General features: G+C 34.8%; 1 protein-coding gene across 1 annotated transcript in view; it reads left to right on the forward strand.

Annotated features, from left to right (window-relative positions):
* Positions 1-27,527, forward strand: part of Kiaa1109 (KIAA1109 ortholog) — a 176,058-nt gene that overhangs the window by 91,457 nt on the left and 57,074 nt on the right. The window contains 13 exon segments of the mRNA XM_037206553.1: positions 2,444-2,663; positions 3,538-3,696; positions 5,037-5,212; positions 6,884-7,059; positions 9,484-10,190; positions 10,590-10,835; positions 12,607-12,700; positions 14,928-14,978; positions 17,588-17,794; positions 18,772-19,010; positions 21,009-21,253; positions 24,189-24,294; positions 26,383-26,480. Of these exon segments, the coding sequence (XP_037062448.1) occupies positions 2,444-2,663; positions 3,538-3,696; positions 5,037-5,212; positions 6,884-7,059; positions 9,484-10,190; positions 10,590-10,835; positions 12,607-12,700; positions 14,928-14,978; positions 17,588-17,794; positions 18,772-19,010; positions 21,009-21,253; positions 24,189-24,294; positions 26,383-26,480 (2,724 nt within the window).

Below are 27,527 nucleotides of genomic sequence, written 5' to 3' on the forward strand. Positions count from 1 at the left end.
TAAGTTTAAAGAATGCTCGGTAAGAGGGACAGTATAGTCAGGTGAGTAGACTAGCATATAGAGCAATACCCTCATTTTAATCCTACTCTGTAACTTGAAAAATTACTGACTGATTTGTGCATCCTTATTTGTAAGGTAGGTATTTTGATAGCAACCTCCTTTGGAGGATTATGATGAGAAATAACTGAGTTAAGACATGTAAGTGTATCTGATACTTTGTATTATTATGGGTTTTTTTTGTTTGTTTTTAGTTTGCTTTCCTAAGAACTGAAAACTATTAGTTAATAGTTTTATTTTCACTCAAAGTCTGCATGTAGATTTATAGTAATAGAATAATTTTTTATATTAAAATATTAAATTTATAAATAAAATTTATAAATAAAATGCACATGAAAAAGGGTTACCAAATAAACAACAGCAACAAAAGTTTTTTCCTAATCATTAAGAAAAAGACAAGATACTAAAAAGAAAAGTTAAAAAATGGATAAAGGCATAAAATATGTCATAAAAATATGCATACACATATGCAGATGTATTCTCTTATAAAGAAATATAAAATAAAATGACATTTCCATTTTTATCTATAAGATTAGCATACTAAAACTTTTGATATTATATATTATAGGTGAAGATTTAAGAAAACAGTTATTCTCCTACAATATTAGAATATTGTTGTTTGACAAACCTTGTCCTGGGGAGACACTACACACATGGCTACTCACCCCAAATAGAGAACCAATGACACACCAAAGTACAGATACTACCAGAGTCCAATCTGGAGAAGCAGTGAGTGTTATTGGGTTACTTTCAGGAATAAGAATGGAATGTTTCAATCTGGGAGGACACAGTTGCACAAGAAGTAAACACGGTCCTGACTTTTGAAGGACAGTATGGCAATTATATGTAAAAGTTAAAATCTTTTCATGTCAAGGACTACTCATTCTAGAAGTGACCATAAGTGATTTGTGTGCAGCTATGGATGTCACTGGAGTTACATGGATTGAATTAATAGCAGAATATAGGGTGTGTGTGTGTGTGTGTGTGTGTGTGTGTGTGTGTGTGTGTTTTAGTTTTCTACTGCTGTGAAAAAACACCCTGACCAAGGCAACTTATAAAAGAAATCGTTTAAATGGGAACTTACAGTTTCAAAAGGTTAGAATCTATGACCATCATTGTGAAAAGTATGGAGGCAGGCCAGCATGGCAATGGAGCAGTAGCTGAGAGCTTACTTGTTAAGACAACTATGAGGCAGAAAAGAGAGCTAACTGGGAATGGCATGGGCTTTTGAAACTTCAAAGCCACCCCTAACAGACCTTTTCCAACAAGGCCACACTTCCTAATCCTTCCCAAATTGTTCCACCAACTGCAGAACAAAGCATTCAAATATGTGAGCCTATGGTGGCTATTCTTATTCAAACCACCACAGTGTGTATGCTTTTATAGCATATAAATACATAATACAGAAAGATAAAAAAACTAGAAAAACATTGGGAAAGGGATCTAGAAAATTAGAACACAGAACTTTCTACTAATGTTTCTTATGCTTTTAAAGTTTTTATTTTGTGTACATATTGCGTTTTAAATTAATTTATTTGTTAACGTGGTAATTTTAAAACATACACAGTAATAGATTGATGCACTCTTTGTTATTAAAGTGCTAGAAGGGTGAGTATTCTCATTTCATTTTTGTTGCTGTGACAAATGCACTTAAGCAACACAGAAAGGAAAGGGGATTTTTTTTGTTTGTTTTTTACTTATAATTCATGTGATAGTCCATCATTTCAGCGAAGTCAGGACAGGAACTCAAGCACCTAGTCATATCTTACTGACCGTCAAGAAAGAAAAGAGAATATATGCATCCCTGTTTGTTTGCACTCAGCTAATCTTTGTCCTCTTTTATACTGTGCAGGACCCCTTTTCTAGGGAGTGGTGCCACTTACAACAGGCTGTGTTCCCACGTCTTTCAGCAGTTAAAACAGTCTTCCACAGATATGGACATAGGCCAGCCAAGTCTTGACAATGCCCCATTAGACTGTCTTCCCAACTTGACTGTGTCAAGTTAACAGTCAAAACCAATAAGCAAAGACTTGCTTAAGTCCTAATGCTCTGATTACTGGCCCCTTAGATATTTACAAGCATTTTATTTCCTGTATTCTTTTTGAGATTCTATTCTATGACTCTTGTTCAACTGTAGAAACTGATTAATGATTCATTGTTAAAATACTTCAAGGAATATACTTAAATACTGAGGTGTAGCCCTTAGTATTGTACTACAGAGTTATAGAAAATGCATTTTTACATTTGACACTCAACAATCCTAGTAGACAGAATCACTATATTAAAGGGTAGGATAGCTAGCAGCAATAACAACTGTCAGAGAGGTTGTAATTATCAGGAGTCATTTTTACATATGTTAGAAAAAAATCCTGTGTTCATTTTTTAGGGCATTCATCCGTATCATTCTCTGAGTTACACCAGTGGAGACACTGCTACAGATTCTCCAGTCCATGTTGGACGCAGTGGGATGCCCGTAAAGGAGAGTCCAAGGAAGGAGAGCCTTCTCAGCTATCTGACTGGAAGCTTCCCAAGCCTGCACAACCTTCTGGAAGGCACTCCTCAGAGAAGCAGTGCAGCTGTGAAAAGTAGCTCCCTAACAAGAACAGGTACCTAGCTCCAGTGGATCCTGGTCTCACCTCTGGACACACACACACACACAATTAAAAATAAAACAATTCTTTCGGCCAGGCGGTGGTGGTGCATGCCTTTAATCCCAGCACCCGGGAGGCAGAGCCAGGCAAATCTCTGTGAGTTCGAGACCAGCCTGGTCTATAGAGCGAGATCCAGGAGAGGCACCAAAACTACACAAAGAAATTCTGTCTCGAAAAACAAAACAAAACAAAACAAAAAACCAAAAAAAACAATTCTTTCAATTAATTTTCTAATGTGGAGAATTAGAAAAAAGTTTATGATATACTTTGGTTGCATGACTAATCTTTTTAGTATGCTTTGTTTTTGAAAAAATATTTTAGAATAAAAGTATAACTTTCATGCCTTTCACTTTTTGTTTTCAAATAAGTGTTGACTAATGCCAAACTATACATGCTGAGACTAAGGAATGTAGAATCATCACTCTATGATAATAAAAATGAATTCGGTTCTAATGCTTTAGAATCCACCTAACAACCTCATGAAGTGAGAGTTAAAAAATGCCTGGAGAGATGGCTCAATAGTTAAGAGCACTAGCTGCTGTTGCAGAGGACCTAGGTTTGTTTCCCAGCGTCCACATGGCCAGTGACAACCATCTTAACTCCAGTTCCAGTGGATCCTGATGCCCTCCCTCTTCTGGCTCCCACAGGCACTGCATGCACTTTGTACACAGACACTTAGGCAGAACACCTATACGCATAAAATAAAAGTAAAGGAATCTTTAAAGAAATATTTACAAAGACATTTTTATCTGACTTTGTGAAAATATGTAAGTGGCATTCTCTGTGTTATAGTATATGGTAATTTTATTCTCAGTAAACTTTGTTTCAGGAAATACAGTGGCCACTGACATGTTGTCTGAACATCCTTTGTTATCTGAGCCATCATCTGTGAGTTTTTATAATTGGATGTCAAATGCTGTCGGTAATCGTGGAAGTGTGGTACAGGAATCTCCTGTTACAAAGTCAGGACATAACAGTCTTCCAACAGGTATTACGATTGTCGTTTTTATCTTAACTGTCTTAAGTGGCACGCATAGTTACAGCAAAATCTTGTTTCTCAGAGGATGATTAAATTGTCAGATGTTTAAGTGATATTTGGTGGAAATCGGACTCTTTCAGAAAATGGTAAATTAAACTATCATTTGGTATTCTTGCTATACCAAATACAAGATTTAAAGAATTTAGAACTTTCATTTGATGTGGTTGGTTAAACATTCATAACACCAAAGGAGGCAGGTTAAAAAACAAAGTGTAGTTACAACATGGTGTATCTATAGTATAGAAAATATTTTGAATTTGTCTATCTCTCTCTGAGACATCATAACTATTAATTCACGTACTCTTTGTAGTTACTTAACAAATACGTAATCAGATGTATGGGAACAGTAAAGTAAGATTTCTTTGCCCAAGGAGAGAGATAAATAAGGCCCATTTATTAATTTTAAAAGAATATGCCTGTGTAGGACGAAAACTGACAGGATGTTCCCCTAAGAAAGTAATGGCTATATCCAGTGTAAGTATATTAGCCTTCCTTTTCCTATATTTCCAAGTTACTAAATATTGAAGTAAACTTTGGTACTGATTACTAAGGGCCACTAAAATGAATCTTTAAAACAGCTATCTGAATCATGTGAATTCTTTTCATATAGAAATTATTAAAATGTGAAAAGTAGTTGATTTGTGAGTGCTTACTCAGCTCTTTTCTTGTTGGTGTGGCCCACCTCAGTTTTGAAGTCATCTGATATCTTCATGCTAGGTCTTTGCATTGACTCTAGACTGAAGACAATACAAAGATGGCACCCTGCAGTTCTTGGCATCTTTTCTGGTTCTCAGTTTCACTATTGTTCTGAGTGGCTGTAGTTTAAATTACCAGAGAACTGGAATGGAACAGTTCCTCTTTCTCAAGGGTCCTTTGTATGGAAACTTACGTGATAAAGAACATGAGAGGAGGGGGGAACCTTAGTTCATTTGGTTTTGTTCATCCTCAGAAAAGCCTGGATGTGGTTCTGTTAACTCTGTGGCTTTTACCCTGCTACATTTACTTTTCAAAGATTTTTCCAGTCATAAAATTCTACATTTTGGACTGACTGGCTTGAGTACCTGGATAAAGATCACTAGTATTTTCTGAATATTTATTTTCATTTTTTAATTAATAAATTACATCTATAAAATTTTACTATTACATATTATTAGTTTTTCTTTTCCTTATCAATGGTCTGGTAAGGGTACTACAACATGGATTGTTTTTAATTTTGACTTGTTATGCTCTTTTATGGTTTTCCTATTTCCAAATGGAGTCACATTTTACTCTTGAAATTTTGATGCTAGGAGTTGCACCCAATCTTCCTACAATACCGTCAGCCTCAGATTTCAACACCGTCTTGTCTAGTGATCAGAATACTCTGGATGGGACACATTCTCAGCACAGTACTAGTCAAGATGATGTGGCAGGTGTGGAAGAAGCAAACCAAGGCTTTCCTGCTGTTCAGCTTGCTGATGCACAGGTGAGCTTACCTGTTTTACTTGATACTGAACTCACCTCCTGCAGCAGGGCTTAGAGCAGGAACCATTAAGCAGTAGGTGCCTGAAGTTCAAATGAACTCTATTCTGTGCCTGTGGTAAAAGCCTTCATGCAGAACAGGAACAGCTTTTAAAAAGTACATTGATTAATCATGAATGCAGATTTACCAAAAGGTTATCAAATTGAAAGTCTGATTATGATGTTCTTATTATGCATTAAAAATTGACTGTAATATGACTAGAAAGTTAAATTTTATCATATACCACAGTCTTTATTAATAGGCATCTCAGCCTTTTGTCCCAGGGTTTGACACTTATCATAGATAAATAGTGGGAAATCATTTAGAATATCTTTTTTAAGTTTGAATGACTAGAAGGCAAATTGGAGAGTAGGACATAGGGATTAAGAACTGTCAGAGTGAAAGAGGCTTGAATGTAAATATGTACTTATGAGGAGTTCAGAAGGCCACCCACAAAAGAAAGAAGGGGTAGGGTGGAATGACATTTGTACACAAATGAGAAATAATGACATAATATGTATTTTTACTCTAAAAATTTTGGGGAAAGGAGGAGATTTGTAAATTATTAGCTTCCTTTTCTTCTGTATCACATATACCACATTTACTTATTTTATGTTTTGGAGTATTTTTTAGGACTTCTTTTTTAAATGGGAGAGTAGGAAAATCTTTTTAGCTCCTGTTTCAAGTTCATTGTGCATATTTGAATCCACTGGGAAACACAAAGACTTAGACGCAATTCAAATGTAGATTCAGTGAATTTATTCTTACTGCTAACAAAAGGACTGTAACCTTAGAGCCAAAGGGCATGCTGGAAGCGGGGTAAGGTGATTTTGAAGGCAGACATCAGAAAGGCGTGTATTAACAACTATCCATGGAATTGAATCTACAGAGGGGCGGTTGATAGAGTATTATGGTATTCTACTATTAGACATATATAATTGCTTCTGTGACATTGAGTTAGCTGGAGATTTGACCAGAGTAATGCATATCTATAAGCATTTAGAGAAGGAATCTTTAAAATATATGTGCTAAAACATGTTAAATAACTGAAATAGCCAAGTAATATCATTTCAAATGGGATAAATGTTCATAATACAACATGTAAACTGTTTGTATGTTATTACTAGAAGTGTTAAACTATTAGTGAACCATATATATTGGTTTTGGGTTGTTTTGTTTTTGTTTCCATTCCTGGAGATTGAGCTCATAGCGTCTCTCATGCTAGGCAAGTGTCTATTACTGAGCTGTAGCCCCATCCCACTTTAAAAAGTTATTTTGAGATAAGGTCTCACTAAGTTGCCTAGGCTGCCCTTGAACTCACTCTGTAGCTCAGGCTTTGAATTCTTATTCATTTTGACTAGCTTCTCTATTAGCTGTGATAGTAGGCTTGTACCACAAGGTCTAGTACCAGTTTTGTTTAATAGAAACACACATAGAATTTTTAAAAAGCATGAGTGAATGTAATTTAAATTATTTTATTCTCAGGAAAGTTATAGGTAATCTTTGTTTTCGTCAAAACCATTATGATGTCTGTTTTGTTTCATTTAGTGATAATAGATGCTATGTGCTAGAATAAGAACAAAAGTAAACAATGAACAGTTAATTATGTTAATGTGATTGTTTGATGTCTTCCAGGTTGTTTTTAAACCTCTTCTGAGTCATACTGGAATCCAGTCACAGGACACAATGCCCCTCTGTTACCGGATGTACTTTGGAGAACACCTTTCATTTTCAGGAACTTTGGACTGCCTCAGAGCAGATATTGTAGATTCAGACACAGCTAAAGACAGAAAAGGCAAAAGAGCAAGAAGGTATTTTTGTACTGTATAAAATTTTATTCCAGAATTATAATTAATTTTAGTAACAAAACATAATTTCTACATAATAAATGCAGTAATCATATTTTGTTATAAATAATTTGTTGATTTTATTAATGGATCAAGCAGTCAATTTTAGGCATATTTTTGTAGCATGTACATGGGGTATTCTAAAGTATATTTATTGATAAATGCACTTAGCATTTATATGCTTAGCTTCAGTAGTAGAGATTTTTTGGTTCTTTGGTTTTAATCTTTGTACTTACAACTTACTCCTTACTTACCTTGAGTTGACTTTTAGCAGATTAGTTAGATTAGTTAGATTGTTATGGATATATCTATATATGTATGCGTGTGTCTGTGTGATTGTATGCACACCTGTATGTTTAAGGGTGGGATGTACACATGCACAGACACCAGAAGATGTTGGATATTGTAACAAGAGCCTCAGTGGTATATATATACACATACATACATACATACATACATACATACATACATACATAATCAATTTATTAAGTGGTTCTATGGGGAAAACAGACTCACTGATACACAAGATAAGGTAAATCCAGTTGCAGGGTCCTTGGAAAGCTGGAGACGAATAAACACACTGCTTCACACTGCCTGATCTGGTCTTCACCACCCAAGATAGTGCAGCTCCCCCCCCCCCTTTTTTTAGAAAGAGATTGCATTTATAATCACTCCCCTTTAAATAAAAACAAACATTCATAAACAATGTTTTGGGAATTTGGGCATAGCTTTTCATACTACTTCCTGCTGATTGGGTTTATCTGGCTACAAGGTATTCTCTAACATTTTCTATCTGTTCATATGAGACAGAGTGTCTCTTCACCTGAGGGTAATATTTTGTTGGCTAGGTTGGAAACTACCAAGCCCTGGAAATTTTCCTATTTCCTAAACCCTTAGAGCTGGGGTTATAGGTGTTCATGGGATGTTTGGCTTGTTAAATGAGTGCTGAGGTCTGGATGCCAGTCCTCATGATTGCAGAGCATGTACTCTTAGTCAGAGCTACCTCTCCAGCCCCTCAAACAGTATTTTCTATCAGGAATAGAGTAAAATTCATACTGAGAGCATAGCCATCAGAAACAAACATACAGGAAGACAGATGTAGCATGTATGCAGTAAAGGCAGGAGCTGTTACTGCCATTCTGTATTTTCATGAGTACTTCTTCCATTTCCTTACTGCTTGAGTAGGCAGTTTTTTATCTACTAATAGGTTTTACTGTTCTTTTTTTATAAGTTGAAATTTTACTTTGGGTATACTCTTAATACCTTGTAAAACTACAAAGAAAACCTAAGTATGTTACAAAAACATTATCAGAAATGCCACCTTTGACCTTATTGCCAGTTCTTAACTCACCTGGCTGCTTTTGTCCTAAGTGACTGTGTCAGCATGTACCCAGAATTCTTTTCTTCTTTTCTCAAGTGTTCTTCCTTTTGGTCATCTTTACATGTTTCAGATTTTTTGTTTGTTGTTTATTTTTTTCTCAGAGATTTGTTATCCCCCCTCCTCAGTTTTGGATTATTTTCCTATCTTTTTAGTCTTCTGTTTGTTCTAGTTCTTAGTGTCCAGTGTTTCCTTCTGTAACCGCATGGAGAGTTTCTTGTGACTGCCTGCATTTTTATATAGTATAACTATAATGTGACATACTTTTTTATTAATAAATGCTATTACTCAGTAAGGAATTACATGTTCTGGTTATCAGCTCATAGTTAAATTAGTTTCTGCTTTTTTAAAATAGAAAATAGTCTCTGTTTAATTTGCCCTATGTGGCAGTGTATGGAAAAAGAGAGGAAATGCTCTTTACTTGAGATTTATTGTTATTGTTGAGAGAACTTGAATGGCTTTTAAAAATAAAATGTTTTAAGATGACTGTAATTCTTACACAAAAGTTTTTAGACAAGTGAAGGATATGACAATAAATTTTGTGTAAGACTTTAGGTATTTTCAGTTAGTTTTCATTTCCACTTGCAATTTGGCAAACCAAGCTGTGAGGATTTTCTTTCCAATAACAAATAAAATTATATTTGAAAATTCAATTAATCATTTAGTATTGAGGGACTGGTTCTAATTGATCTTTTCGTTAACTCTAAATTTCCATATTGTTTGGTATTGTTGGATGTGCTTTTGGATAGCAAGAAAAAGAGTTTCATTATTTTATTGAAACTTTTAAAATTGAAGAGTAAATTTTAGATTAAAATAAACAAGAAAAACTAAAGGCTATCTGCTAGTTCCTGAAAAGACTAAACTAGTTCAAACACAATAATGTATTGAATCTCTTGCTTAATGATACATTTCACCTTGGAGGTTATGATGTGTATAAAGGTATAAGAATTTGCTATGCTGGTTTTCAAAAAATGAAGTAGCTGCCTTTCATTTTCTTTTGAACATTTTAGGCAAGGCCATGTGAATCTTCCTCCGCTTGAGTTCAAGCCAGCATTAATGTTGGAAACCTTCAGCATCAGTGCTGTTGTGATGGAAAAATCCGTGTGTACTCCTCAGAACTCCACCAGTGCCCTTTCCTTTCATGATCTCAATAAGCGCTATTACAATACCTTCCACTGCAACTTCACTATTTCCTGTCAGTCGATAAGTCAACATGTAGATATGGCTTTGGTTCGTCTTATCCATCAGTTCAGTACAATGATAGATGACATCAAAGCAACTCAGACAGACATTAAACTTAGTAGATACACAGCTGGATCAGCTTCTCCTACACCTACCTTCAAAACCAGAAAACACCGGGATTTCCGTTCATCTGACTTCAGCCGCAGTTCTAGAGGAAGTCTCAATGGTGGCAACAGAGTAAATAATGCCAAGAACAAACGGGCCAACAATGAGAACAACAAAAAAGAATCCCGAAACAAAAACTCACTAGGAAGATCTGAAAGAAGAACTTCAAAAGTATCTAGGAAAGGTTCAAAAGATGTGGTGGATCATATGACCATTCATATGGATGACTCTGATTCCATTACAGTGTCAGAACAAAGTGAGCCTTCGGCTGAGTGCTGGCAGAATATGTATAAATTGCTTAACTTCTATTCACTTATCTCAGATCCAACAGGAATATTGGAAAAATCTTCAGAAACATTTGGACCAGCAGGTAATATGCATTTTTATGATTTTAAAATTTTTGTTTAGGAATGCTAAAGTAGATGGTAAATTATTCACCATATTAATGGTATAAATTATTGAAATGCAGAGAAACTGGTAGTCACCAAGGAGAGAAAATCATGCTGATATTCAAATATTCTATCAGCATACTTGCCATCTTCCCTGACTCTAACATGGACTACTCTTTAAAAGATTCAGACAGACTTAATTTCAAATATCATTACTCCAGTAGATACTAGGGAAGATGTTGAAAAAAATAGCTATATCATTTAGAGAAGGAAGAGGTCTAGTTTAGAATTTGAAACCAAGAAAGCTAATACAGTATTAAGAATGTTTTGTATGTTGCATTTTTCAAATCTTGAACCATATACTTCTATTTAATAAAAAGGTGTCCGGAGTCCTACAGAGCCAACATGTAGAGTTGTGTTTGAGAATGAACAAGACAACAACAGTTTGACTAAAACACAGAGGAAACGAAGTCTGGTAACCTCTGAACCTCAGCATGTTACTTTAATCGTGTTTGGGATTGGCATGGTGAACCGCACACACCTAGAAGCAGATATTGGTGGGCTGACAATGGAATCAGAACTGAAGAGGATCCATGGCAGTTTCACTCTTAAGGAAAAAATGAAAGGTATAATGCTTTTCTAGTAGGGTAATGTTGCTTTGCTGAAAAAAGTAAATGCCACCACATTGCAGAAATTCCCATTTACCAGGCTTTCTTCAGAAAATGAGACTTGCCAAAATTCTGCAAGTTAGTCAAGATCAGTGAGGGAGCTTTGATACCTAGCAGTAGTCCTTGGGCATGGGCTCATTAATGTCTGATGCTGAGTGGTACCTATTCACTACCTTGTCTTTGAATGTCAACTACTAAAATGTTTCAGATGTCTGAAAATTCAAGAAAAAAGTGAAATTCATAAAATATTTGCTTTTCTTTATTACTACTATAGAAATCTCATAATCTAGAACTCATTTTTAGTATTTTTATAAAAGTTAAGAACTTTATAAAAGTTCTGTTAGTGGATAGAAAAGTTCCCCTCTAGTAATAAAAATGTGCCATTCATCTAAAAATTGATCACAGAAGGTATATTTCATTAAATATAGAACATCTGTTTAAATATGCTCCAATAACTACTATATCACAAAGAAAATAATTCCACCACATGTAATCAGTTGTAAAATGTAGCTCAGTTTCAGAAATTGTTGTATTACACAAAAAAAGAAAATTATGAATGACTATATGTTTTATTATTTTATGATTACCCAATAAATAAGTCTAAATTTTTTTTTAGTAAGTTTATTTTACAACATCATTTAGTTCAACATAATAGCCATAGATTCCCCTGTTCTCCCACTCTCGCCCCCTTCCCCCTCCCCCCACCCTACCCCTCATTCCCACCTCCTCCAATAAATAAGTCTAAATTTTGTATTAAATATTCATCTTTAAATATTTTGTTTCATACCCTGATTATGAATCAAAAGTTAATCAAACACTGATTTTACATGAAAATTTATGAGATTAAAGAAAATTATTGAAGAAATGAAAGATTATAATTTGCTGAGAGACATGGAAACACATTAATTCTCTAATACAAGGTAGAGGATGTATAGTGCATATACTTCAGATGGCTACATTAAAGTAAAAATTTTTTTAACTTCAGTGGTTTTCAAACTAGTTTCTTTATTGTTTTAATAAACATTAAGAGTTATATTGGTACTTTTGGTTAGAATCTGGGAAATGGACATTCACTTCTAAATCAATTGATTTAACATCCCCAAAGTTTAATAGGTTTTATCAATAGTCTTTAAAGTATATTTATTCTTTCACCTAGCAATTCTAGTTCTTAGAAATCTAGAAAGAGCAAAAAATCATAATTGTGAGAAAATGATTGATGTTAAAGACTTGATTGTTATTTTTATACACAGGTTAAGGTTTACCCATTACAAATTGTATGAACAGATTTATTTAAATGAAAACAAATGCTAAAATAGAAAATCAAGTAAAATGACATGTGTGTTTTATTTCATTTTGTAAGTAATAAATATATTAAAATCATAGGAATTACATGAAGCAAGAGTAGTAGTTTATTTGATTTCCTTTTTTTTTCCTTTCAAAGTACATCTGTGGTATAGACCATTTAATACCAGTACATTATTTAATTTATGGAGGCATGCTAAAGTACATTTTTATATAATTCCAGTTTTCATGTATACTCTGTATGCATATATGAATACAAAAAAGTAAGCTGAGGATGTTTTCTTAAGGCATTTGACAATAATTGATCACATTTTATTATAATTTACAGTTATCATTTGTCACCAAATATATTGTGAATAAAAAAATTTAATATAAGATACAATGATCTTATTTCCAGAATTCATATTACTTTTTTCTCATATTTAAGATGTTTTACATCAAAAGATGACTGAGACATGTGCTACTGCTCACATTGGTGGGGTTAATATTGTGCTACTTGAAGGGATCACACCAAATATACAGTAAGTGTGTTTACTTTTACTGTTTTCTTATACTTCTTTGTTACAGTTTATAGAACACTTGGAATTCCTTGAATGAACTCATACTTGATGAATTTTGAGGGTTTTTTTTAATAGTGTTTCTAGATACTGTCATTAAGAATATCACCTAATAGGATATGAGGGCAATCTGGCTGCAACATTGTCACCCTATTGGTCTCCATAGTTGATTTGGCTGATCTAGCTGGCCAAGCGGGCCCTCCTTCCTTCACCTCTAATAGAGGAGGAGCAGTTTTTAGTCAGTGGTGTACAACTAGCTGCATTCCTCTACTAGAACCTCCAAACATGCTCCCAAGAGTATCACCTAATAAATTATTTTTGGAAAAAATAATTGATTTTGCTACTCCTTCCTACCCTAAATTCACCTCTGTTTAAAAATAAGAAAGAATGAAAAAGAAAAGCCCAATTTTTAGTACTTTGTGAGATTGTCTTGAAAAAATGATCACAGCACAGATTTCTGTTTAGCATGTAGATTGTAAATTTTCCTGTCATTTAAATAGTTAATTAAAATTACAAGAATACAAACTCTTAATTTTATATTAAGTAACCATTACTTACTTTTAAGTAATCATTACTTTTATTAAGTAACTAAGTAATCATTACTCATATTCACCTAGACTTCAAATTTGTAATTTTGCATTTAACAAAATAACAGTTAAAGCCTTTGAAATATGTTACAGTATAAATTAAAACTTTTTAAAAGAGCATATCAAGCCAGTGTGGTAGCTTACACTTATAATTCCAGTACTTGGGAAATTGAGACAGGACAGTTACCACAAATTAGAGGCCAGCTTTGGCTATATATTGTATCCCAGGATACCCTGGATTATGTGAGAACCTGTTTAAAGAAAAATAAATGACAACAACAAAAAAACCAAATACATAAAACCCATATATTGCATTTTAACTCCTCTTTGTTCTTTATTTTTTTTTTCCTGTAAGTTCTGTTCTTGGGTCTGTTCAAAATTATTCTGATATTGATAACATTTACTCATGGTTTGCCAACACTTGTTGATGAAGAATGCATTTAACCATATGATATGATCCAGTATTTGGCAAGAAAGTAATAGCTAAATAAGAATATGAAGTGTTATGCTAATATTGTCTGCCCTCAGGCTAGATATACTGTAAAACTTATTAATAGATTAACTAGAAAAAATAATCAGTTACAGTTCTAGTCACAGTGTTCTGGAAATCTGGATACTGCAAAACCTGTCTTGGGCAGCATTTCAAGTAGCTATTGATAAACAGGCCAGAGACTGGTAGAAGAGATCTCTTGCCCAAGTAGCTTAGACCTGTTACCTGGAATCATTGACAGTTTATTTCATAGGCGCTTCCCAGGGCCCAGATCCCATTTACTAAGCAGTCTTAAAAAAAAGAAGAAGAAGACCAGGAAGACTAGGAAATTCCATGGTTAAAACAGATTTCTCTCCATTCACTGTAGAAGAGCAGCAGATGTAATATTTACTGTATTCTGTAACCCCTGCTGTGCGCTAGGAACCGAATATCAGTTCATTTTCTAATCCTCACTGTAATTCTGTGAGCTGAGGTGAATTTATGTCCACTTTATAGAATAAAAAGAAGTTGAGATTTAGAAAGATCAAAATTTCAGCATAAACTTTTTAAAATGGTCCAATCAGAAGAGCCCAGAGCTGTGCTGCTTGCGTCTTCCTCACTCATCTGCAGCAAGTCATCACAAAAAGCACACTTCATGATTGTTCATTGACTCTGAGCCATGTTTACTCTAGCCTCTTCAGAAAGCAAGCCAGGTTCTCTTAGATGTCCTGAGTGCCAGCTTTATCTGGGTCTCATTGTCTGTACTATCTCTCAAGAGAATGCCTTCAGTCTCTTCAGCTTGTAAAACTTAATATTTATAAAATAAGGTTCTTATCTTTCCCTTTATCAGTTTTATTTGAAATACAGATGTTCCTTCATTTGTTACTGCCAACCTCTTAGAATTAAGACTTTTTGTTAACACTTTTTGAATTTATTCTTCAGCATTTCATTTCCAACTGCAATTGAAAGGAAATAGAATGGGAAAAAGTAGTTTCAAAAGTAATTTGAAGGAAAACTTTAAGAGCTGGACATTAGTAAAGTTTCCTAATGTGCAGTCCTGTTGTAACTAACTTACATATGAATGCTGATTTGCTTCCTTTTGTTTTCCTGCTTTCTCTTGAATCTGCATCTGTAGATTGGAGGATTTTCCTACATCTCCTACAAGTACAGCCAAACAAGAGTTTCTGTATGTCATACTATTTTTCATGGCTTGTGATTAATATCATATTGTATAATGTTTATATTATCTTTGTGGGATGTGTATAGTTACCATTTCAGAGCTTTACCATAGACACCAGTAGTTTAAAACATGTTAATAGTCCATCATAGCCTAAGTGAGGGCTGTCTCCTAGGTAAGACAGACTTCGTTTTAGTGTGTAGTGCTTGTGCTGATGTAGACATGTTATTGTTTAGTACTATAACAGAAACCAAAAAACTTAACTTGGTGTGTTTTTGTTGATTACAAAGTAATTTTTAAAAACTAACAGCACATGTGCATGTTTCAGCTTTATAATTGTGTTTTTTATAGGAAGATTTTAATTTCTGATTATCAAGTTTTATCTATGGCTGTTACTACATATGCATTTATGTTTTAAGTATCTTAATTTTAACAATTGTGTATATGATATTTTGTTTGCAGTCAGCTATACTTGAGGTGTATGTATCAATGTTCATCATATGAGTCTGTCACCATGTCACATTAACATGTTACTTAGTATTAGTTATGTCTTTGGACATTTTTTATAAATTTTAAATATGTTGAATAGGTAGGTAGGTGATCTATAAATTATGTTCCCTGATGATAAGATTATCATATTTTAGGAAATTTGTTTCATTATTGATAACAAGCCATAGACAAAACATCATCAGTTAAAAGTCATTTGTTAAGATTATTATGTTCTGTTTCACTTCATGGGCCATTTAAAGTATTAAAAAGTAAATTTTATTTCTGGAAAATATCCTGTGTAACATTAGTGTCTTTTATGTCTTTTGCTTTTACAGAAAAAACATAAACAGAACCACATTTAATTCCACTCAGACAGTACCTAGAGATTTTTTTCTTTTTATTCACTTTCTCTGGATATTTAACAACAACAAAAATCAATAATGACTTTGGAGAAAATACTTTTTTAGTGGCCAAAGATCACATCTGTGAAGAAATTTTTTATGGACTTGGATATTATGTACTAGAAAGGCTCCAGGAAGGCATAATGGAAAAGCAAAAGGTGGTCTTTGTTGTGATATCATCACGTTAGGCCACCCTTTTCCATTCTTCGGGTTTTCTCCTGAGAGAGACAATCATTTATAACCCAGTTTCTAAGTGGGAAAGACTTTCTGGCTGTAATCATTGGCTAGATAGCATATAGTAACTTCACACACTCCACATTTCTATTGTAGAAAATTTCAAGTAAACTGGTTTGAGATAGCACAAGCCAAGTTATGTAAAATAATATCCTCTACCTTCCTTTCCTTTTTAAGTTTCAAGGAGCTAGGCCCTGGAGGGAGGTATAGAGATTGAAATAGAGCTACAAGGTTAGTGAAAGGCTGATAAGATTACAGTGTAAGTAAGGCTCTTTACTGTTGAAGAAGACTTATCTTCAAGTCTTTGACATCAAAATTTCCACTGAACACCTTAGTAGAGTATGCAATCTCAGTCAGCCCTATTAGCTTTCTATTCTAAATCTTGGTTTAAATTAAGAATTAAATTTTGTATGTTTGCTTATAAAATCTTAAGTGATACTTAGGCAGGCTAATACAGATTATAAGGGTAGATATGAAAAATAATGAAGATACAATGATTTATTCCAACTTTTACTGTATGGTAAAGAACTAATAAAAGTTCAGTGCACATTGAGCAAAGCTGTTTCTCTTAGATAAGCATCAGTAAGCTTTATGATGCAGATAAAGGCATTCCACAGAGTTAAACAGTATTATGATCCTGCACTGATCAATTTAAAGTGGACATTGTAAAGGATGCTCTTGTCAGCCTTGAAAGAGATGCAGAGAGACCTGGACTATTAATTAGTTTATAGGTTGTTAATATGAGTCATCTGTTTGCAGTTTTGTTATTATTGAAAAGACTTACCACCTAGTTTAAGCTACACAACGCATATTTCTCAGGTTTTATTCAAGGAAGAAATGGTCAAGGTCTCCCTAAAAAATGACTCAAAATTTGTAGGATGCTTGGTATGCCCACTATATCTATGAAAAGTTCCTAGCAGATGTCCAGAAAGACTGGCTAAAGATTGATGGATAGTGAAGTTTACAGAGTTCTTCCAGATCTATTAGTCTTGGCCTCAACTACCTTCATGATTCATCACACCAGGGCCTATTCTTACTTCCTTTTCCTCAAGCAGCAGACTGCCTGCCTTCAATTTCTTTTAACAGAGTAGATCATTGTTAGATAATTTGTTTGTTCTCTGATAACATTTTAGAAGTATAGTAAGTGTATTTTTTCTTTTTGTATTCAGTGTCTCTCTTTAGATTCCAAAAGTAAATTGGAGGAAAAAAGAGTTCTGAGTGAGGGGAAAAAAAAATCAAAGGGGGATTTTTTTGTGTGTGTATACATGTTAATGATGTGCTAATGTTTGTGTTTTTACTTACATGTTAGTATATAATAAAGAAATAATGGACTTTTCTATGCAGTATAAAATGAGAATTTTTTAATATCTTTTAAACTAACTTTTCAGACTGTTTTGACACATGAATGATCTCATTCTATAAGAGTATATTATTGATACTTTTCTAAATTTTTCATTTGGCTATGTTCTAATAGTTTTCCTCCTCTGTTGCTAGAACCGTGGTGAAATGTAGTATTGCCAAGTCCCAAGCCCTCTACAGTGCCCAGAGAGGACTGAAGACAAACAATGCTGCTGTATTCAAAGTAGGAGCTATCAGCATCAACATCCCTCAGCATCCTGCTACCTTGCACAGCATGATGGTTCGAAGTTCTCACCAACTATCCAAACAAATCTCAGACCTTATTAGACAGCCTTCTACAGCGTGAGTTATTTCATTTTGTATATATTCTGTGACTACACTATATACCTTTTATTTTTGTTGTGATAACAAATTTGTGAGAATATGAACAGTTACTATAAATATTGACTACTTTTTGGGCTGGTGGCGAGTATTCAAATGACATCATGGGAGAATCATAGTGCATATCATTAAAGTATTACATCATAATGACCATGTCATTGTCTCATGCTAAATAGGGAGCATAAACATAAAATTTGAGAGATCCTAGAGATTTTTATTGGCATCACAAGAAATACCAATAAAAAGCAAATTAATGGATTCTAGAACTGATAACCCTTGTTTAATTTTAAGAAATTGCAGTGGTCATTTATACCATGCATGCTTTTGGGTGTTCCTTTATTATGAAATTACTGTTTATGATTGAAGACAGATTACAGTGCCATATAGCATTTTAAAAAGCAGAGAAATCAGACCTTTTCACAGTAACTTTTATTCCCTTTGCATGTTGTCACTATTCATAGTATCTGCTTTTCTGATCTTTCTCTCTCTCACCTCTTCTTTCCACTCCTCCCTCCTCTTCTCCTCTTCTCTTCCATCCTCTCCTCTACCCTCTCCTACCCTCCCCACCCCTACCCTACCCTCCTCTCTGTTTGTGTGTGCGCATGTGCACATGCATGCTTACCTTTTCTGTCCTATAAAGTTTCTGTGTTTCTGTGTGTGTACACATGCATGTGTCTGTGCATGCATGCTTCTCCCCATCCTATAAAGTGATGAAATAGCATGTCTTTTGATAGTCTCAATGGCTTTTTTCTACAGCTTTTTTATCTAGGTCTTTAGTTCTCATGTTAATAAATAATGGCACAAGTTATTACTCTGTCTGCTTTTCTAGATCATAGTTCTTTATTAACTGTTTTTCTACTGAGAAATCCAGTAATTTTATTCAATAAAGTAATAGTTGCTAATAGTTTTATTGGGGGGGGGGGTGTTTTGGTTTACAGCCCACAGCCTATGAAAGAAGATATTGCCACCCCACTGCCTTCTGAAAAAACTCCAACAAGTGTTAATCAAACTCCTATTGAAACAAATGAATTTCCTCAACTCCCAGAAGGCTTAGAGAAGAAGCCTATTGTTCTCAAATTTAGTGCCATGTTAGATGGCATAGCCATTGGAGCAGCTCTCTTACCGTCACTGAAAGCAGAGTACAAGATGGGGAGGATGAGAAGCCATGGAATGACAGGTAACATTGAATTTGGAGTCTAACCGTGTAAAACTGATTGTAATTTTGAAAAGAAAGTACTACTGTGATGAAAAGGTAAAATTCTTAAAAATATTTTACTAAAAAAATCTAAATAGCCAGGCATGGTGGTGTACCCTTTAATCTCAGCACTAGAGAATCAGGGACAAGTGGATGGATCTCTGTGAGTTTGAGACCAACCTGGTCAAAGTAGTAAGTTCGGAGCAACATAGTTAGAGACTCTCTCAAAAAGCCAAAACCAAAACCAAAAATTAAATTACTGGATCATTTAAATTTCAATAATGATATTTTTATGAATTTTCTTCATCTAGCCTTTTATAATTTCATTCATGATTACACTGTATTTTGATCTTATCCACTTCCCTCATCCCCAGCTTCTCCCAGAAACCTCCAAATCACCCTTCAACATCTTATCTTCATTTTTTCCCCATTTATAAAACATTTGAATCTTCTTTGTCATTTTTGCCTTGTCTCAATTCCAGTTTTTAAGGCATAATAACACTTTACTAATGAGGCTCCTGTATTTTTCATAGGTTTCCTTTGTCATTTTAACAAAAGAGATTTCTTTTCCTACTGTGCTATGAAATTTCTGTAAAGAATAATTGGTGACTATATACAGATACTTTCTTTGACTTAAAAATGTCTTTTCCTTTTTTTCTTGTTTTAACATAATAAATTTCCATTAACTTTTAAAGCATTAATAAATTGGTTTCAACATAGATACATTACATTAAGGATATCTATCTTACTACTCCTTACATTTTGGAGTTTGTCTGTTAGAGTTTTCTGATCATTTCAACCTTTGTATTACCAGAAATAGAAGCCTTCTAAGGTGAACAGTTTTGTATTTGTCAAAGTTAGAAAGCATGGGCTTTCAACTGTCAGAGGCCAGTCCTCTCAGTAGTACATTGGCTAATCCGTTCTTGTGTTCATATAATCTGGAGTCCATAGGTTAAATGGAAAGAGCAAGCCAGATAGGCAGTTTAGAACTAAAAAATTAGAAATATTTAAGAACAGAGTGAACACCTTCTTGAATATACATACAAGTAAGAACCTGGAATTTTATAAGAGAAGAAAAAGGATAGAACCAGTAAAAGAATGACACATCTGTGATTATAGATGTGTGATAACTGAGGCCTAGGGTTGCTTTAATCTGCATGATTTTTATTTAGTGATGCTGGTTGGAGAGATAATAGGAGACAAACCTCCCTCTTGGAGCTTGCAGAGCTAGTCAAAGATATACTTGGTTGTAGCAGGTTGTATAAGAAGAGCTCTGTGTAGTCATGAACTCTGTGGCCATCTCAAAGATGCTGCAGATGGAATGGCATTGTTCTGTTTATGAGAGGAACATGGGTGTGTATATATTACCTAAGTCCTGAGCAATGATAGAGTTGATGATGACAATGCAGCTTCTACCAATTCTTCATGCCCACATAGACAACTAAACAGTATTGGGAAAATAATGGAATTGACTGTGCATTAATATTTTGCTTGAACAACTCTGCCAGACAGAGGACTTAAAAAATTTAACACAATATTGAACTAAAAGTTGTAGCTTATTATTCGGCCTCTTAATAGTTGTTAAGGCTAAAGGAATATGTGCTTAACATTTCAGAATTTGGGACTTGTTTTTAGCTTGAGTTGTTGTAGTATAGCTCCACTATGTGAAGGGCAGTGTCTTTCTGTTCTCCCTTTTATGATAGGCAGAATCTGTGTCTCTCTGCATCAGATACAATGCTAAGTACCCAATAGGCTTCATAAATTCTGCTGGCTTAAAGTGCTTGCTGACTAATTCTTTAAAATGAGTGTACTTGTTTAAAGATAGGGAGTGTCTCATACACAAATTTTAAATGCTGCTTTTATGTATATCAGCGTAAATTGTGGGATAACAAAACATTTTTCTTAGACACCATTTTTGTAAAAGTGAAAATATTAATGCATGCTTATAATGACTATAATATAGTTCCTTGCTTCTTACAGGTGCACAGACAAGGTTTACATTTGAGTTACCAAATCACAGATTGCGTTTTACTTCAAAAGTTTCTGCAACAGATATGTCAACCATTCCTCCTTCTGCAAGTCTTAACCTTCCACCTGTTACCATGTCAGGAAAATATATCATGGAAGAACATGATAGTTATTCAGATCAGGTGTGGAGTATTGATGAACTGCCTTCTAAACAGGGCTACTATTTACAAGGGAATTATCTACGTTGTGTGGCAGAAGTAAGTTTACTTTCAAAGTTACTTTTCTGCAGTTTACAAGTTTTCATGATTTTGATACCAAAATATATAGTGATCCAAACTTTCAAGGTTAAATGTCAAATTTTTTATTTCTACAGAAGACCAATCTGCTGAATTTTAAGAGAATTGGGATGTGTCTGTCTCTGTCTCCTCTCCCACCGTGTTTTGTTGAAACATGCTTTTCAAAACAATATACTAGTTATCTATTAATTTATATTTTATGTTAAATTTCACATCCATCATGGCAATATTTTTATGGCTTATTTGATTATAAAAAGAGAATAACAGCTAACATCAAAAGCTTTATATGTTGTAGCTGGATTTCCTGGTCCTGCCTGGCTCACGGTCAGGACAAATCTCTCTCACCCACCAGTCCTGCAGCTGCTCAGACCCAACCAAGTAAACACACAGAGACTTATATTACTTATAAACTGTATGACTGTGGCAGGCTTCTTGCTATCCAATTCTTGTATCTTCTTAAATTAATCCATTTCTATCTAATTGTCTATTAGTCTATAAGTTATCACGTGGCTCATGGCTTAACCAATATCTTAACATGTTGCTTCTCATCACGGCAACTGGTAGCGTCTCTCTGCCTCAGCCTTCCACTTCCCAGAATTCTCCTCTCTGCTTGTCCTGCCTATACTTCCTGCCTGGCTACTGGCCAATCAGTGTTTTATATATTAACCAATCAGAACAATACATTTAACATACACAACATCACACAGTAATATGTTAACTCCTGTGGTCCTTTAATCAACTTTGAGATAAACATACCTGTTCTATTTTTTAAGTGGGAGCAAAACTGATTTTTAATATTTGTTAGTTATATGATTTAAAACATAATTATTAAGTCATGATCTAAAAATCATATGGAAAGATAAAATAAATTAACAGACTCATGTATTATTTAAGATAATGTTAAAAGCTGGCACTCCTGGCTACCTCATTATTTTTTTCACCTCTATATATTACTGTCAAAAACTTAAAAAGCATGACATACTTGTTTCATTTGTTTTGACGATCTATAAGAAAACTCTTTGAGTTTTTTGATAGAAATATTATAATTGGAAGAGACACATTTAAGTCTGATATTCATTTTCTAAACTGGACCTTCGCACTTGAGAGTTGGGATTTCTTTTAGTTTTTAATTTTATTTGTGTGTGTGTGTGTGTCCGTGTGTCCGTGTGTCCATGATATGTGGTTGGAAGTGGGATGTCACAGTACACTTATGGAGATCAGACGACACCTTTGTGGAGTCTGTTCTTTGCTTCTATTTCACCTAGGTTGTGGGGATAAAAGTCAAATCTCCAGGTTTTTATGCCAAGCTCCTTTGCCCATTAATCCACCTACCCAGGGCAAGAGGCAAGAGTTGAGATATTTGTATTTGAAAAACAAATGTATCCAAACATACACAGGATTCTAAGAAGCCACAGATTGAATTAGGAAATTTTATATGGCATGTATGCTTTTTACATAGAAAAATAAGTGGCCCAAACTAGTTGAGCAGTACTGTTAATAATGCTTCATTTCAAAGAAAGTAAATCTAAAGCATTGTATTGTATAATTCCATGTTAATGTTAGATACTAAAGAGAAAGAATTTAGGAAAAAAAAAAATAAACCACAATCCTAGATTTACCAAAAAGGAAAGGAAAATAAATTAATTTCAAAGCAATTCAAGTTGTACCTTATTTCAAAATTGCCTAATTTATTGTGGCATAAAATAAACACACTGAAACTTTGTGCTATCTATACTATTTTGTGCAGGATAAAGTGCCTGGTGCACAGTTGGAGGGATACTCAGTGGTTAAGAACATGTACTGCTCTCTTAGAGGGCCTGAGTTCTGCTCACAACACTTGCATCAGGCAGCTCCATAGGAATATCACCCCTCTGGCCTGTGTGAACACCTGGATTCATGTGCATAATCCCACATGCAGACAAGATACATAATTTTTAATAAAATATGTATTTTTTAAAAAGTGTCTCCTGGCATGCCTTCAGGAAGGAAAGGCATGAGGCATGATTGTATCTGAAAAACAAGGACTTGAAAACACTTCTCCTTATTATTGTATTTCTTTTAATTAATTCGTTAAATCATTATCTATCTATATCTAGCTAGCTAGCTAGCTGAATTTTACATATATGGCTGCTTGGCCTGCATGTGTTTCTGGGCATCATCTCCATGGAGGGCGCCTTTGGAAGCCAGAAGAGGGCTTCAGAGCCCTAGAACTGGAGTTACATATGATTGAGAGCTGCCAGAAATCAAACCCAGGCCCTCTGTGGGAGCAGCCTGTGCTTTTAACTTATGAGCCACCTCTCTAATCCCTAAAATATGATTTCTATTTGATAAACTTAAAAAAAATGCTTTCAGAGAAAAAAAAAAGTGTCTCCTGGTACACTTAAGCTCTTTGTGATTTCTCATCAAAGATGACAAATCTATTTTGCTCTTTTAATTTTTCATCAAAATATAAACCATATCACAATGATAAAGTATTTGCTTTAATCATAAGAGTGCTTGAATCTGTGTTTTTTGTAATGGTCACTTAATTAGAAGCTGTTCTACTTCATCTGTTTATTGAAGAACAGCTGTCAGAAACCAGTGCTTTGTACTAATCACAAGACACATGTTAATATGAGTAGATTAGTTATCTCTGATTGATAATTCACTCTTATATAATCCTGAGATCTACAATGTGCTGTTTTGGAGTTTTTGTTTTTAATCACTATGTCTTTAGCATTTAATACAAATAGAGTTGATCATTGGAACTGAATACTTTAAGCCCCTTTTCAGTGCATTGTTCTCATACAGATGTAGATAATTATATCATTTTCCTAAGTTTTTTGGCTTCATGGAAAAGCAGTCTAGAGCTCACATACTCAGTAGTACAGTCTCACACTCTGATTTTGTTTGGCAGGTTGGTTCCTTTGAGCACAATCTCACAACAGATCTTTTAAACCACTTGGTGTTTGTACAGAAAGTGTTCATGAAGGAAGTGAATGAAGTAATACAGAAGGTGTCTGGTAAGACTGTCTGGGACCTAGCAATGCAAGTTTCTATTCTCGTTTGTCATGTCAGACTTCAGGATCTGAAGATTGAAGTGACACAGAAGTGGCAAAAATGATGTTGATAACTAGTGTGTGTGTGTTAGACAGAGAGAAAGGTGAGAGAGAGGATGCACACCTGGAGAACAAAAAGAGTGTCAGCTAGCTTCATTGACTTGTCTTCATCTTATTCCCTTAAGCTGGGGTCTTTCATTGAACCTGGAGCTCGCCCTTTGTTATTTGTGACTGTAGAGACCTTTCATTCAAGAAAGAAAACCTGCAGAGAGAGTCTCTTTAAGAATCAAAGCCCACCATTCACTTACAAGCTTGGGCAGTTACAGGGTAGACATGAGGGGAAGCAGGAAAGGAGGATGACAAGTTTCCTTTGGGATCAAAGATGGGCTCTTTCTAGGAGTGGCCAAAGAAATGGTGAGTAATGAGTGAAAGAAGGTCAGGTGATAGTTAGATATCTCTTATTATAGTTGTTAAGATCTGCAGAACTGTGTGTGGCAGAAATCTAGGTGATTATCAGGGGTAGAGGTAGGGGTTCAAAATGCCATGACCATGATTAACATTCTTGGCTTTTGTTTGTATGGATAGATGGAGAAGGGGCATATTTGTTGTTCATGTAGCTCTTTCCTGCTGTCAAGGTCAGCATCCTCATTGTGGTTTGAGGGCAGTTTCTGGTGTTGGAAACTTTGGAAGAGTATACCATAAGGGTGGAGTCTTTCCTCAGTGGCTTCCAAGCCTGCTAGTACCTATCTAGCTAGCTAACATTCTCGCCTCACAAGTTGAGGTCCTGAAACCATTTAGAAGATGGATGTTGAATAAGTCTGGCTGCTTCCAGCTAAAATTGGAAGGATACAGGGGTTTAGAGTCTTCATTCTTGCTGACTTTCAAGCACTGGAGAACAGCCAAAGGGACCCAGAGTTAGATTATCTTAGGACCTTCTGAACACAGATTAACTGTAAATGAGTGTAGACAAAATTAAGACAGTGGTTGAATGTACAAAATCTAGAGAATAGCATTACCATGAAGATTATAATAGATTTAACCTGTTTTTACTAAAAAGATCCAGAGATCCAGTTGTAAAGCTAGTCACCAATGAGTGTTCACTTGGTAGTCTTTGGCATGGTTTTACTCTTATTTTGTAGATCTTGTAAAACAAAGGAAGCATAAGCAGAATTATCAGAAATATATAAAAATGTATGTCTGTGGTAAGGAGAAACATGTGAGTCCTTTAATTTGACTAAGGACTTTAATTTGATTAAAAACGTATTTGTTTTATATTATTATCAATTATTGGTTATACTTTCCTGCTGTGTGCTTAATAATTTTGCCGATGACCAAAAAGAATTGCTTTTTTTTTTTTTTTTTTTTTTTTTTTTTACTGTTATGGACATTTAGGCTCTGGTCCTCAGGGATTACTTGCACTTGGGAGGAGCCTCTGGCTTCATTAGCCTTGCTTAGCTGTTCCATCTATTTGAGGATAAGTCAGAGGCTTTGCTTGACCATAACTTCACATCTGGAAACATGGAGGACATTTTTCCTCTGTGTTAACCTTCTTCTTTGTAGAATGGATATTAGTTGCTGTCTACCTGGTGAGGTCTTCATGGCATCCCTGAAAAACAGGCAGATTTGACTCACCAGGGCTACACTAGGAGTTGATCTTGGAAAGCAAAGAACAAAAATACTGTGCTTCTTAATCCCTCTGTCCACATTAGTATAGCCCTCCAAGTAGTAACTAAACACCCAGAAGATTTGTTAACAACAGTTGAGTACTTTAACTACTGTGGAATAGATAAAGTTTGGGCAAAAACTAAGCACTTTTAAATAAATCTTGATTAGATACACATCTTGTTCTTTTAAGTCAGTGCTTGTGTTACCAAGAACAGATAAATAAAATAACACTTAGAAATGTATATGTATATATAAAATCTCTTAAACCTCATCTTCTACATGACTTAATTCTTTTTACTGACTGTTTTCTTTTTAATGTACAAAATACAGTCTCATTTTTTCTGATAAGGATGCTTCTCTAATTCTTCAGTATTTAACCTCTTCTAGGTGGGGAGCAGCCTATTCCTCTCTGGAATGAACATGATGGAACAACAGATGGTGATAAGCCAAAAATTCTCCTCTATTCCCTGAATTTACAGTTTAAGGTAAAATTTCCATAACAGTGATAACTTTTAGGACCATCTTTCTAATTAAGTAGTCTGTGTATGTTGTGGGATATTTGTATAGTACATAAATTACAAAATAGAAAGCAAAAATAAACTATAATCTTGTTTACTCAAGGAAAACCTTTTTCATTTTAACACTGCTTGGCTTTGAGCCTGGGGTCTTACAAATAGACAGCAGGCTCTCTCTCACTGAGTTGCAGCCTCAGTCCTTTTTTTAAGGGCAGGCACCAAGCTTCCTGGAGCTACCAGCTTGCTACCTTCTTCCTTCCTTCCTTCCTCCTCCCTCCTCTCCCTACCTCCTTCCTTCCTTCCTTCCTTCCTTCCTTCTTTACTTCCTTCGTTCCTTCGTTCCTTTCTTCCTTCCCTCCCTCCCCTTCCTTCCTTCCTTCCTCCTCTTCCTCCTTCCCTCCTCCTCCCTCCCTCCCTCCCTCCCTCCCTCCCTTCCTTCCTTCCTTCCTTCTTTTCTTCCTTTTATTTTGACAGTCTCAGTTATGCAGCCTGACTAGCCTGCAGGAACCCACCATATAGATTATTAGGCTGGCCTTGAACTCAGAGATCCACCTACCTCTCCCTCACAAGTGGTGAGATTAAAGATGTGTGCTACCATGCCTGGACCTTCTGTTATTATTATATATACATGTATTTATCTATTTGGAGATACTTTTATATCTTTCTATATCAGATTATTGCAGCTTTTTCTTCCTGAAAGCTGTATTATATTATATAGTTGAAACAGTTTATTTTACTACATTCTGGTGAACATTTGATATTTCTAATTCTTTTTTAATTTACTCTGCAAGATATGTTGGATATTTGCTCAACTAATAATAATATTTTAGGGGCTGTGGTAGAGCACTTGCCCACGTGTGCAATTATCTGAATGAAACAGTCTATCCTCAGAACCAAAGGTAGGAGAACAGGGCATGGCTAAAAGCAAAGCAGAAAACTGTAATAATACTTTAAGCCTTAATTATCTCATATAAAAATACTATTGTGTATTAAAGTTCAAAATATTTACCTAGAGAC

This window comes from Peromyscus leucopus, chromosome 6, assembly GCF_004664715.2.
Source record: "Peromyscus leucopus breed LL Stock chromosome 6, UCI_PerLeu_2.1, whole genome shotgun sequence".
NCBI classification, from domain to species: Eukaryota; Metazoa; Chordata; class Mammalia; order Rodentia; family Cricetidae; genus Peromyscus; species Peromyscus leucopus.